The 11,919-nt window shown below is 39.8% G+C and overlaps 6 protein-coding genes across 6 annotated transcripts; 3 read left to right on the top strand and 3 right to left on the bottom strand.

Moving 5' to 3' along the window:
* Positions 1 to 391: 391 nt before the first annotated feature.
* On the bottom strand, positions 392 to 853 carry VTP21DRAFT_8038 (uncharacterized protein; the record flags this gene model as incomplete). Its single annotated transcript, XM_069398846.1, has 1 exon — positions 392 to 853. One exon carries the CDS (start codon positions 851 to 853, stop codon positions 392 to 394), a length of 462 nt encoding a protein of 153 aa, XP_069246054.1.
* Positions 854 to 1,107: 254 nt separating this feature from the next.
* Positions 1,108 to 1,551, bottom strand: VTP21DRAFT_8037 (uncharacterized protein; the record flags this gene model as incomplete). Its single annotated transcript, XM_069398845.1, has 1 exon — positions 1,108 to 1,551. One exon carries the CDS (start codon positions 1,549 to 1,551, stop codon positions 1,108 to 1,110), a length of 444 nt encoding a protein of 147 aa, XP_069246053.1.
* A 730-nt stretch (positions 1,552 to 2,281) lies between these two features.
* VTP21DRAFT_8036 (uncharacterized protein) lies at positions 2,282 to 4,080 on the top strand (the record flags this gene model as incomplete). Its single annotated transcript, XM_069398844.1, has 4 exons — positions 2,282 to 2,621; positions 2,700 to 3,641; positions 3,728 to 3,849; positions 3,892 to 4,080. The coding sequence occupies 4 exons, from the start codon at positions 2,282 to 2,284 to the stop codon at positions 4,078 to 4,080; spliced, it is 1,593 nt and encodes a 530-aa protein (XP_069246052.1).
* Positions 4,081 to 5,020: 940 nt separating this feature from the next.
* Positions 5,021 to 5,540, bottom strand: VTP21DRAFT_8035 (uncharacterized protein; the record flags this gene model as incomplete). The annotated part of the gene is made up of 2 exons (XM_069398843.1): positions 5,021 to 5,067; positions 5,132 to 5,540. 2 exons carry the CDS (start codon positions 5,538 to 5,540, stop codon positions 5,021 to 5,023), a joined length of 456 nt encoding a protein of 151 aa, XP_069246051.1.
* A 627-nt stretch (positions 5,541 to 6,167) lies between these two features.
* Positions 6,168 to 10,048, top strand: VTP21DRAFT_8034 (uncharacterized protein; the record flags this gene model as incomplete). The annotated part of the gene is made up of 7 exons (XM_069398842.1): positions 6,168 to 6,211; positions 6,275 to 7,050; positions 7,120 to 7,555; positions 7,618 to 8,258; positions 8,327 to 8,754; positions 8,894 to 9,355; positions 9,422 to 10,048. 7 exons carry the CDS (start codon positions 6,168 to 6,170, stop codon positions 10,046 to 10,048), a joined length of 3,414 nt encoding a protein of 1,137 aa, XP_069246050.1.
* Positions 10,049 to 11,101: 1,053 nt separating this feature from the next.
* Positions 11,102 to 11,716, top strand: VTP21DRAFT_8033 (uncharacterized protein; the record flags this gene model as incomplete). The annotated part of the gene is made up of 1 exon (XM_069398841.1): positions 11,102 to 11,716. The coding sequence occupies one exon, from the start codon at positions 11,102 to 11,104 to the stop codon at positions 11,714 to 11,716; it is 615 nt and encodes a 204-aa protein (XP_069246049.1).
* Positions 11,717 to 11,919: the final 203 nt, after the last annotated feature.

Raw genomic sequence — 11,919 nt, 5'->3', positions numbered from 1 at the left:
AAACCTCATTGAAATTGCCCCTTTATCCCTTTTTCAGCTCAATTGCTGTGATTGTTCCTTGTCTACATCCCCCACAACATATACATCGTCCTCAATAAACTGCCATAAAGCCTAACCCTACAATAACAATTGATTTAGCTAAAGATTGTTAATTTTTTGTGAAAATGAACAATAAAATTTTTATAGCGGTTCGGCGCAAAAATTGTGAGAATGATGGGTGCATAATTCAGATTCATAACCCTTGTATAAGGGATTTATATTAGAACCCATGTAGTAATTTTTTTAGTGCAAGGGTAGAGCTATCGTCACTGTGTATCGCCAATTGATATTTTTAAGGTAGAGCAAATTATAAGAACTAATAGTCAAAAATATACCTTCGTGGGCTCAATTTTTAAGGCCAGTGTAGCAGGTCAAGTTGTCTTTCTTTAGACTCGAATCTCGCTAAGAACTCTGCTGAAAACTCCTCGAACGTATCCTGGCTCACGTTCATGTACTGTGGTTTGAGTTCGCATGTTTGCATAAGCCAATCCATAGCGTCCTCAGTTAATAATGATCCCACAGTCATTGTCCAGCGTTCTTTCGGGATTTCATTGACTGTCAAATAATACTTGACGCCTTTCAGCCAAGCTGAGGCTGATTTAGATTTGTCTCCCGAAAATTCACCAGGCATTTTCATGGTGATCTTGGACGATGAACCCATCGAATCGGGCGACACGCTTCGATTCGTTCTCCCTTGCAACAGTTCAAAAAATTTTGCCAACACTTGTGGCGAAAAATTTTCAACCGAAGTTTCATCTTGCGAAGCTTCTTCAGCTTGTTCTTGTATGGCAGGCTGACGTGTTTTCGGCGGCATGGTAGCTGGTGCCACTTGTCAAGGAGACAGTCAGAAATTAGGAGAAAAAAAAAATGCTTATCGTCGCTACCACTTTGTAACGAAAGTAGTTTTCGACTTTCGGACTCCTATAGTTTACTATAATAATAATAGTAAAAAATATAAAGAGAAAAATAGGAGTGAGGATCAGAAAACAAATAGCTGAACTATTTAAAGAATAACAAGAAAAACAATAAACAGGATTTATCATTTGCAAACAAACAAACAGGTAATAATTAGATGTATGTAAAAATTAAGTAAAAATTAAATCCTGACATTTGGAGACGTCGGGGCTTGTCAGTAGAGTCGCTATTGATCGAGCTATCCGGTTGGATGACTGAGGGTTCATTACTGTGATTACTTTCAATGGGAAGCGGACTGGCATATTCGGGGGAGGCTGCGTGGATTGGAGTTTGGGATTTCTCCAGGAATTTCCCGAACATGGTCATCATGTTTTCCATCATCATGGACTGTTGTTTCAACACTTCAGATTGCTGCTTGAGAAGCAGTTGGATGGCAGTTTCTTCTTGAGAAGAGACTGGAGTTGCCTCGGGAGGCAAAGTTGAGTCGGCAGGACGACTATCAGAAGACTCGGCGGCGCTAGCAGCGTCGCCGCGCAGCATGCGAGTAGTAGGTTGAGCTTCACGGGCGCGGCCCGATGCAGAGGAAGCTGGACGCATTATAGTATACTTTGTTTGGGGAGTAGCTATTTCCCGCTTAGTGTATACCCTGAAGAGTTTGACCGTTGGTTTATCCTAGTTGGATAAATGTTGTTGGGAAACCTGTGTAGTTGTTTTAACCCGGACGAAAACACCAATGTAACAGTTCTGAGACTGTTAATGATTCGAATCCTTAATTAATAATGAATCCAATTCAAGAGAATGAATAATGAATTCAAGAGAACGGTGAGGAAATAATAGAAAACACACCGAGAATTAAATAAAGATGAATCTCTGGGAAAAAACCTTAAAAAATCGTTTTCATGAGCATGTGATCAGTACATATATAAAAGGAAAGAGGTATTAATTGTAAAGGGAGATAGAGGCTTGGTCGTGTTACAATTTACGACATTCGCAGAAATTTCATAAGTAAAGCAGGGGTATATGGCGCAAGGTTTAGATAATTGATTTGACTCAAACAAATATGAAAGACATCTACATAGTCGTAAACTAATGTTCCATTTGATTAATTTCAAAGGATTGACGTGGGTTTATTAATTTGATAGCTATGATTATCAATCGATTTAAGACAAGTTTTCCCAAAGAAAAGATAAAAATTCACTTTGAACTTCTTTATGCAATATTTTTGTTCATTTGAACTTTTTTTTTATTCGATTTCACAATGGCTATTCAATTCCTTACTGTGTTACTCTTTATAGTAATTTCTCTTCCAATACGTGTTAGGGCTAAGATGGTAGAACACCATTTTACTATAGCCCGAACGGTGCTTAATTCAGATTGTAGGAATTTAACGCTGGTTACAGTTAATGGTATTTCGCCCGGACCTCCTATCCATGTGAATTTCAATGACACTTTAGTTGTGAACGTTCGAAACGAAATGCCTGATCCTATAGACAAAGTGACTATACACTGGCATGGTTTACATCAATTTGGAACGCTATCTTCCGATGGGCTTGCAGGCATTACGCAATATCCAATTGGCTATAACGAGACATATCGGTACCAGTTCATTGTCAGAGATCCGCCTGGTACATATTTATATCATGCTCATACTCAGATGCATATCGTAGGTACTAGTAATCAATCTCGAATTGATGTAATAACTTGAAATAAGAATATTTGCTCACAATCGCCACAAAATTAGTTAGGTGTACATGGCGCCCTCATTATCCATGAACAGGGCTGGAATGGTCGCAAGCCTGACAACGAGCTTCAATATGATGAAGAAAAAATAATTGTCCTGTCTGATTACTATCCTGAAGATATTAGCTCATTTGACACCAATGTAGTGTACAATTATACGATACGGTATAAAAATCTAAACCCGGTTGGTTTGCTCATCAACGGCAGATCTTTAAATTGCACAAACGGCATCGGACCCCCAAATTTTATCGAGGTTATGCCAGGAAAGACCTACCGAGTGCGCTTGATCAATGCAGCCAGCCAGACTTATCAAGCCCTGAAGGTTGAAGATCATGACATGATCCTAGTGGAAGCAGATGGTCGTATGCTTGAGCCTCTCACAGTATCTCAAATCGAGCTCCATTCAGGTCAACGATATTCATTTTTACTACGTACAGATAAAAGCCCAAGGAGTTATCTTGTTGGCACAGCCACACACAATATAGATACACTCGTACCGTTCAGCTCCGCAGTCTGGCTCCACTATAAAGGCGCTCCACCTCCAGTCTTGCCAAAAAATTTAGCTGAGCTCAACAACACTGTACAATCCCTAATTCCTAAAGTTAACTTTATCAACGGCTGGATAGTTGATCAGTTACGCCCAAAAATCAACCAATTTTACCGCCCTCCTCCACCGTATACTCGTGAAATTATTCTAAGAATTTCGAATAACAACACATCCACCGCGGAATACCCCGTGGGCCAATGGAAAATCAATGACATGGCATTCGAAAGGCCTAGCCTACCAATGATCTACAACAGCACAATCATGTGCAAGACAGCAATCAATGTCAGTACTTTAAAAGACAGCTATGATCCATCAACAAACACGTACCCAATTCAACAAGGCGAAGTTATACAGGTCATTGTACAAAATCATGCTTTCTCCGACAGCGGGTATGTTTTACGTAAGTAGTGTTAATTAGTATAACTAAATATAATGATAAGTTATACTCATCAATGCATTATCCCCAAACTTCATCTATCTTGAAAGCCCATCCATGGCACCAGCATGGCCATTCCTTCTGGGACCTAGGCGGCGGGCCTGGCGCATACAGTCAAAGCAAATGCTCGAGAATGCTCAACACCAAAAATCCCATTTTACGTGATACAACTGTCATCTATCCATATTTGAAAAATTTTGATATTTATAGTAAGTGGCCGTCCCCAAATACGCCGGATGGCTGGCGTGCTTATCGTTTTGTTGCATTTAATCCTGGGCTTTGGCTTGCACATTGCCATATAAACTTCCATCATCATGTTGGCATGGCAATTGTCTTTGCAGAGAGGAAAAGAGATGGAACAATTCCACTTCAAATAAATAGCTCTACTCCTATTGGATATTAGCAATATCTGAAGAATCAAGTTGCAATTAGGTTCTACACTCAAGCTTTCTCCATCTATCCTTTTTTTTCGAGGTGCTGTAACAAGTACAGTAACTAATATATGTTTAATTTATCGATAATCAATATTGGATATTTTTAATTTATGTATAAAATCACTTGTAGAACTTTACCATGTCTTTACCGAATCTTTAACTGAATATTTACGAATCGACTTTACGTCTTTTTACGAACTTATTTTAGTGTAATAAACATTAGTATATGTCGAACCCTACTTGTGTTTATTACAGGTACAATATGTTGTTCTATCAATAAATCATTTTATATATTTTGAAGATAATGCTAGTATGAAATAATTTTGATACACGCAGTATGGCTGGGTTTCTAAGCAATTTCCTTAAAAAGACTTTTTGCAGGGCAGAAAGGAAAACACAACTAACACACACCAAGGAACTCAAAAGAGGTAGATCACATCCTATATATACATGATAGAATAGAATAGGAGATAAAAGAGATAAGGCGTAATAGTGATGGTGAGATGCATGCTTATACATGTATGGTGCATGCTTGTATATACATGATATCAGTCGTCGTAACACAAAGATTATCTAAACTATTTCAGACTTAGGTTACGCCTGGTAGTCCTCCATCAAATGTCTTAAATCTTTTAAATATGTTCGATTTCGAATCATCTAAATACAGAACCTGGATATACCTCTCACTATCATACCCCTCGTCAACTTCTTCTTCTATCTCTTCCTCTCTCTTACTTTTGAGCGTTCTATTTGCTGCAATCCGAGAGGATTCTACAAGAAAATCCAAAACAATTTTGGGCACTATAAAACCGAGAATTCACATTAAGTCAAAGAGTGTAAAACTCAAAATTTCTAAAGAATTATTACCTTTCTTGCGTTTAACTGCTCGCTTTGTCACTAAAGTGGGAGTCAAGTCTGTTTGTTTGTTTGGCTGCACCCCTTCAGCTTTGTATCGTCTGTAGGCAAATAAAATAGGAGAGGTAAATGATATGAAAAAAAAGTATACAAACTAGTCATTACCTTGTGAGGTGGACGATACAGATTTCGACCCAACTTCCCGAGCAGTTCGCGGTTTGTTGTTATCAAATCTAAAGCCCAATTGTCTTAGAAATTCCCGGGGAAACTTCTCAGAGACTACAGAAAACAGTTTTTTTCTCGCTTCAGGTTTTTCACCGGCTTGCAGAAGTGCAAGTTGACGAAGGGTATGGTAGTAAGGGTTATCCGTGTGCTCTAGTAAATGATGAAACAAAATCATTCCATCTCGTGTATCAAAAAAGAATCTTGCTACTTCATCTAGCTGTTCTTTATAGCTAGAGGAAGAGGAAAAGTCCTCCAAACTCATCTGACCATTCTTCTGCGAAGAAGACAGTAAGAAACGAGATTTAATCTGGGAAATAAAACGAGGAATAGATGTGGAGAGAGCCGACATGATGAATATAAAAGCGAGTTATAATTAGAATAAAAAGATGTAAGATTTAGTATATGATTTTTAACGAATTCAAAGATGTGGAGCAAAGAAGCGTAAAAATGGTTTCGAGAATAAATATTCTTGAATATATATTGCATTTTTAAGGAAGTATTAATACAGTTGCAGAGAGTTCTGAAACACTAATTCTTCAAAATCTAAATGCGGTATGTCTGATCAAGCTTGGAAACTCCCATTTCTATTCGCCCACTCTGGAACCAAATCATCTACACAACTTGGTAGATTAAACTTGCACAACATTTTGCCTCACGGCTGGATTATTGATTTGCAAAAATTTGCTTGTTTGGGATGTCAGACCAAATCAATGATGATAGGACTACCAGGTTGAAATTCAATTGCTATATAACGCGACCCTAGTTTTTATTTTTCGGTTTTACGAAAATCAATTGCGGGCTTACAGAATATTTAGCCCTGGAAATAAACCATTCTTTATATCGGATAAAAGCTACACGGTTATTCATATCTTATAATCTTTTTATTTTGCAGTAAAGATCCGGTACGACTGTATATATAAAAGCTATTTGAAGATTTGTATTTTTAATTAGTTTACACAAATATACTTATTCAAATATGACGTATTTCGAGAGCGACAAAATTCCTGGTCCCAAGCCCCGGTATATCATTCCACCGATAGGAAAAAAATTCTGTAAAGGATAATTAGGCTTATCTATGTGAAGTCTATTGGTAGGAAATGCTCCAGATCTTCTTCCAGATTTCATCGCAAATTTTCGCCGGCTTCATGACAAATATGGCCCAGTAATGCGGGTCAGCTTTGGCGGCTACGAATACATCGACATATGTGATCCTGAGGCTATTAAGGATGTTTGCAAAGATGACGAATATTTCACAAAGGAAATGGTTGGCTTTACGCAAGATGTCGCTCTTTTCCATGGTCGAAGTGTAGTCACAACAGCAACAAACGATCACGATTGGATTCTGCCACACAAGATCTTGGTTCCAGCGTTCTCTGCAAAAGCCATTAAGGCCTACCGCTTTCAAATGGGGGAGTGCGTACAAGAACTCATCCAAATTTTAGACACCTTTCAGAAATCTGGAGAGGAACTCGACATCAAGCGTTATATGATGGCCCTTACAATGGAAGCTATTGGTCGAATTGGATTTAGCCACAAGTTCAACTTGCTTAAAGGCCCGAAAAATATAGCACACCCATTTCTCCATGCATTTCACTATGTCCAAGCAATGGCGAGAAAGCGTAACCAATCCGTCAGCTGGATGAAATGGTTGCAAACCGACGCCAATATTCGGTTTAAACATGAACTTGCCGTTGTAAGAAATACAATTGAGGATTTTCTCAGGGAGCGCAGAGCCAATCCTCGCACAGAGGATAACGAGAAAGACATATTGGATTATATGCTGAAAACCTCCACCAAAGAAGGAGAGCATCTTAACGAAAAACATATTAGAGACAACATGGTTGCTCTGATTGATGGAGGTATTATACTTAGATTTTATGCCCAATTGTTTTTAAGTGCCCACTAATATGGGATTTCGGACATGATAGGTTACGAAACTACTAGCGGTTTTCTTAGCTGGACCATCCTAGAGTTATGCCGCCATCCTGATATCTCTCAAAGAATAAGCATCGAGTTAGCAAATGCAGGCATTAAGCCTGACGAGATTCCTACCCCTGAACAAGTTAAAATGTGCACTTACCTCGATATGGTCATTCAGGAATCTCTCCGCTACCACCCGCCGTTCATTTCAGTCACGAAAGTATGCAAAAAAGATTGTACCATCAAGGCACGGGCTAATGAGTACCAAATCAAAGCCGGGCAATTGATCAGGGTGAATATACAAGCTACCCATAAAGATCCGAATGTTTGGGAAAAACCCGAAATTTTTGATCCTTCTCGTTTCGCCGATCCTGAGGCAAATAAAAAAAGACATCATCAGGCATGGATACCATTCAGTGACGGCCCTCGAGGATGCCTTGGCCGGTATGGTGGATATCTTGAAGTGAATAGGCTTTACGGATTAATTGCATTGTATATTTACACAGATATTTTGCGCTCCAAGAGGGCAAGCTTGCGTTGATAATGATGCTTTCAAAGTTTCGTTTCGCAATGGATGACCCTTCCAAGAAGATCACTTACCAAATAACCACGGGCCACAGTCCAGTCGACTTTTTCGTCAAAGTGTTTCCTGTCGAACTCCACCAATCATCCTACCCCAATGGCACAGATTCAAGCAATAAAAAGGAGACAGAGTTCAAAGAACAGTGTGCGAGTATGTCGGTGGAGCCAGCGAAATTTCCATTGCCGAGTATCACCTTCTTGTATGGAACCCAAACAAATACTTCTGAGGAGTATGCCTGTAAGCTTGCGAGCCAAGCGAAAAACCTTGGGTTCAGGGAAATTATCGTTGATGAACTCGATAATTGGAAGGTCGTAAAAGGAGGGACAGCTGTGCAACTCGGCCAAAATGAAAGCCAACCAAAGAATGTGCGTGATGTCAAGCTAACTGAAATTGTGGTTATCACCACCGCAACGTACAATGGCAATCCACCCGATAATGCTACACAATTCGATGAGTGGTTATCTTCCAAAATCGAAAATAATACGAACGATAATCCCGTGCTTGATGGTATCCTCTATGCAGTATTTGGTTGCGGTAACCGACAATGGGACTCAACTTTCCAAGGTACGTTCATGTGAGAAGATCAGAATATGTATAATTGCATGTGAATTAATTAAGTAGTTTTACGATAGCATTCCCCAAAAAGATCGACCAAGGTTTTGAGTTTCTTGGTGGTGAAAGATTGTTGCCAGCCGGAGTGGGTGATGCAAATGAGGACATAGATGGAGATTTCAGCGAATGGTCGGCGCAATTTTGGATCGCCTTGATGGAGCGTTATGGGCAAGATCCTTCAGGAAAAAATGCAGATATAATTATCAGTCACGATCTCATGGCAAACCCGTGCGACGATTTCATTTTGCAATTTTGGCCACTGCATCAAAAGTACAAAATAGTCGAGGCCAAGGAAAACAAGAACCAACAAGGATCTCAAGTGACAATCAAGTCCAATATTGAACTCCAATATTCCGAAAAGAGCGGCCGAAGCACAAGACATATTGAATTCGAATTCCCCATCACGGAGCATAAACTACCCTTATACAATGCTGGCGATCATCTTGAGGTAGGATTACTAACTTGATATATCCTTATCTAACTTGCTGAGCTTCCAGCTTAAGTTGGGAGCTGATATGCGACATTGAACATTCTTCGAGAGACCAAAACACTGAATATTGAACGGTTTTTTTTTTTTCGTCCTACAGATATATCCAATCAATGACGTTAATTTGGTAGAAGAGGTTGCGAGTAACCTTGGATTTGTTCTGGACTCCGTTTTCGAAATTAAAGATCTCAATATTGTCAACTTGTCTCCAAGATCTATTGCGGCCACAATCAAAGGACCATGTACTATTCGCAATGCGCTCACTTATTACGCAGATCTTACTGGACCCCCTACCCGCTATTCTCTGGCGGTAATAGCAAAGAACTTGGAAAAGATCTGTCCCGAACTAGCAGAGCAGTTGAAAACAGCCCTTCAGTCCGGCAAAGAATCAGTTTGGCTTAAAGATTTTGTATCCTCACATCGCACTACCGTAAATATTTTAAGATCTTTTGGGGTAAAAGAATTTAGCTTTAAAGAGTTTCTAAGCTCAATGAATGCTGTAATGCCGAGAAAATACTCTATTAGCAGTGGTCCCTCCGTGCATCCCCACAACCCTTCAATTGTAAGCAATCATGCGTATAATTTCTAAGAGCACGCATTACTTATTCATATGATTTGTTTTCCTCAGACGGTTGGAGTAGTTCAAGATCGCGGGGGTGTTGATGGTGAAAAAGTCTACTACGGACTTGCCAGTAGGTACCTACAGTGCCTAGAGCCTGGAACAAAAATCCATGCTCAGATTAAACAATGCAAGTCAAACTTCCATTTACCCAATGATGAGATTGTGCCTCAAATTTTCATATGCGCTGGGACTGGACTGAGTCCTTTCCGAGGCTTTCTTCAAGAGCGACGTGCCAAAGGATTAAAAAGCATAGAAAAGGGAGGAAAATCGGACGCTTATCTATTTTTCGGTTGCCGTAATCCAGAGCATGATTTCATTTATAAAAATGAGATAAATTCTTTTGTTGAAGATGGGACTCTGGCTAAGCTATTTGTCACCTATTCTCGCACGGGACAGTCGATTCGATATGTCCAACATTGCTTGCTTCGGGAAGCCGAACTCATTATTGATTTGCTGGAGAATCGCAATGCTTCAGTCTATGTCTGTGGCTCTGCGGACAGCATGGCAAAGGACGTGCGAAGAGCATTTATTGCACTGAAAGAGCAAGTATCAGGGATGTCTAGATCAGAAGCAGTTGAATATATGAATCATTTGGTAGAAGCAGGTCGATACAATGAAGATGTGTGGGGCTAAACAGCTGAATAATTTTAGCTCGGCCAACACAGCCCCTATGTAACTGGAGTCAATGTGTCAATGTAAGGAAACAGACCCTGTGTAAGAGGATACGTTCTATTATGGATATGGGAGTTTCCAGAATGATTCAGACAATAAATATATAAAGAAATTTGGATTATGGAATTTGATTGGTCGAAATATTTAAGTAGTATATCTTTAATATTATGCCCTTCTTTTGAAAGCTAATAACTCTACCAATATACACCCAAATGACCTCATTTTTGATGCAATGAATACTCCTTTTCTTGCCGCTCCTTTTTGGAAACCAAATGCAAAATTTTCCCTTCCCCTAGTAGTGTTGTATAGAGTTGCTAACCTACCCTAAAACCCACCTGCTTATGTTGGTGGCCTTTTCCTTCCACTCTTGAACCCCTTAATTAGCAGGATAGAGAGGTCTGAAACAGCGTTCGAAGTAGGAGGAACCTCAGAGAGGGAAAGGTTTTGGCCCACAAGTAATTAAAATTAACCTATTTCCTCTGAGGAAATCAACCGTTGCTCCCGAACCTCTATCCTGGCCAGGAATTTTCCCCTTAATATATATGAAGGAACGCGCAAGGCAAGAAATCCACAGTAGACTGCCAAGGGAGCGGGGTGGTATTCCCAGCTTCAACCAAACCCCCTTGGGTTCTAATGTGAATTTTATTTCCTTGACTCCATTTCTTCTTTTGACCCCCACGCTCTCTTAAAGTGCCTCTCAAAAGTTTCTTGACACCCCCCTTTTTTCATATTACGAATCATACTTCCTATAAGGATAAACTTCAAATAAATATTATATATTTTGCAAAACCTTATAACATCAGCTCTCATTCCATGCACATCAAGGAGTGCTATGTTTGTAACTTTTCAAGGGTAAATGCGTTTTAAACCGAAATTTTTTTGGGACATATTTGCTCGTTTAGTCCAGTGTGGATTAATACTCTTGTAATTCAACAACAAAAAGCATCCATCGCCCGAAAATTATCCCATATATTCTGTTAGCCTCGCTTTTTATTATCTTATAATATAAGCATTATGCCTCGCACTACTCCTGTTAAACGCGCTCGTATATCGGTCCTACTCGAAGAAGGTTATTCCACACGTGAAATTGCTGCTCATGAAGGAACCAGCAGAACTACCGTATCAAATATACGTCAGGATGAAGAAAATGATCCAACAAATTCGTCAAGAGAAAATATGGGTCGCCCGCGCAAGTTATCCCGCCGTGATGAAAACAGATTGTGCCGAAGAATGGCGACAGGAGAATGCAAGAACGCAGTCAAGGCGCAAGAACTTTGGAACGAGACGGCGAAGCAGAGTATTTCCGAGAACACCGTTCGTAGGACACTCCATCGCAATTATTTTGTTGCAAGAGTTCGAAGAAAAAGTCCTCTACTTACAAAAAAGCACCGCCTCAGGAGATTGCAGTTCGCAAGAAAATACAAGGATTGGACCATTGAAGATTGGAGTCACGTCATCTTTTCAGATGAATGCCAAATCCGCATTTTTGGTGACGAAAGGCGAGAGTGGTACTGGAAGAGGCGTGATGAACCACTGCAAGAGCGCCATATACAACCAGTGGTGAAGCATGGAGGAGGAAGCATAATGATGTGGGGCTGTATGACATCTCCCTACAAAATGTCTTTTTAAGGAAAATGCTTAGAAACCTATGCCAAAATTGTAGGGTACAATATAAAAAATTATAGAATTGCGGTAAAAATTGACCGGTAGGTATAAGAAAATTGGTAGGTCACCATATAGAAAAGTCACGTGACTTTACCCTTTTGGCTTGGAAATTAGGTATTTGGCCTGAAGTAATTCGTCAAATTTTGCTCGGCTGTGACCACCGGCCG

The sequence above is a fragment of the Calcarisporiella thermophila genome (genome assembly GCF_041956535.1).
Source record: "Calcarisporiella thermophila strain CBS 279.70 unplaced genomic scaffold VTP21scaffold_35, whole genome shotgun sequence".
Taxonomy (NCBI): Eukaryota; Fungi; Calcarisporiellomycota; class Calcarisporiellomycetes; order Calcarisporiellales; family Calcarisporiellaceae; genus Calcarisporiella; species Calcarisporiella thermophila.
This window is presented reverse-complemented; position numbering and strand designations above follow the sequence as displayed.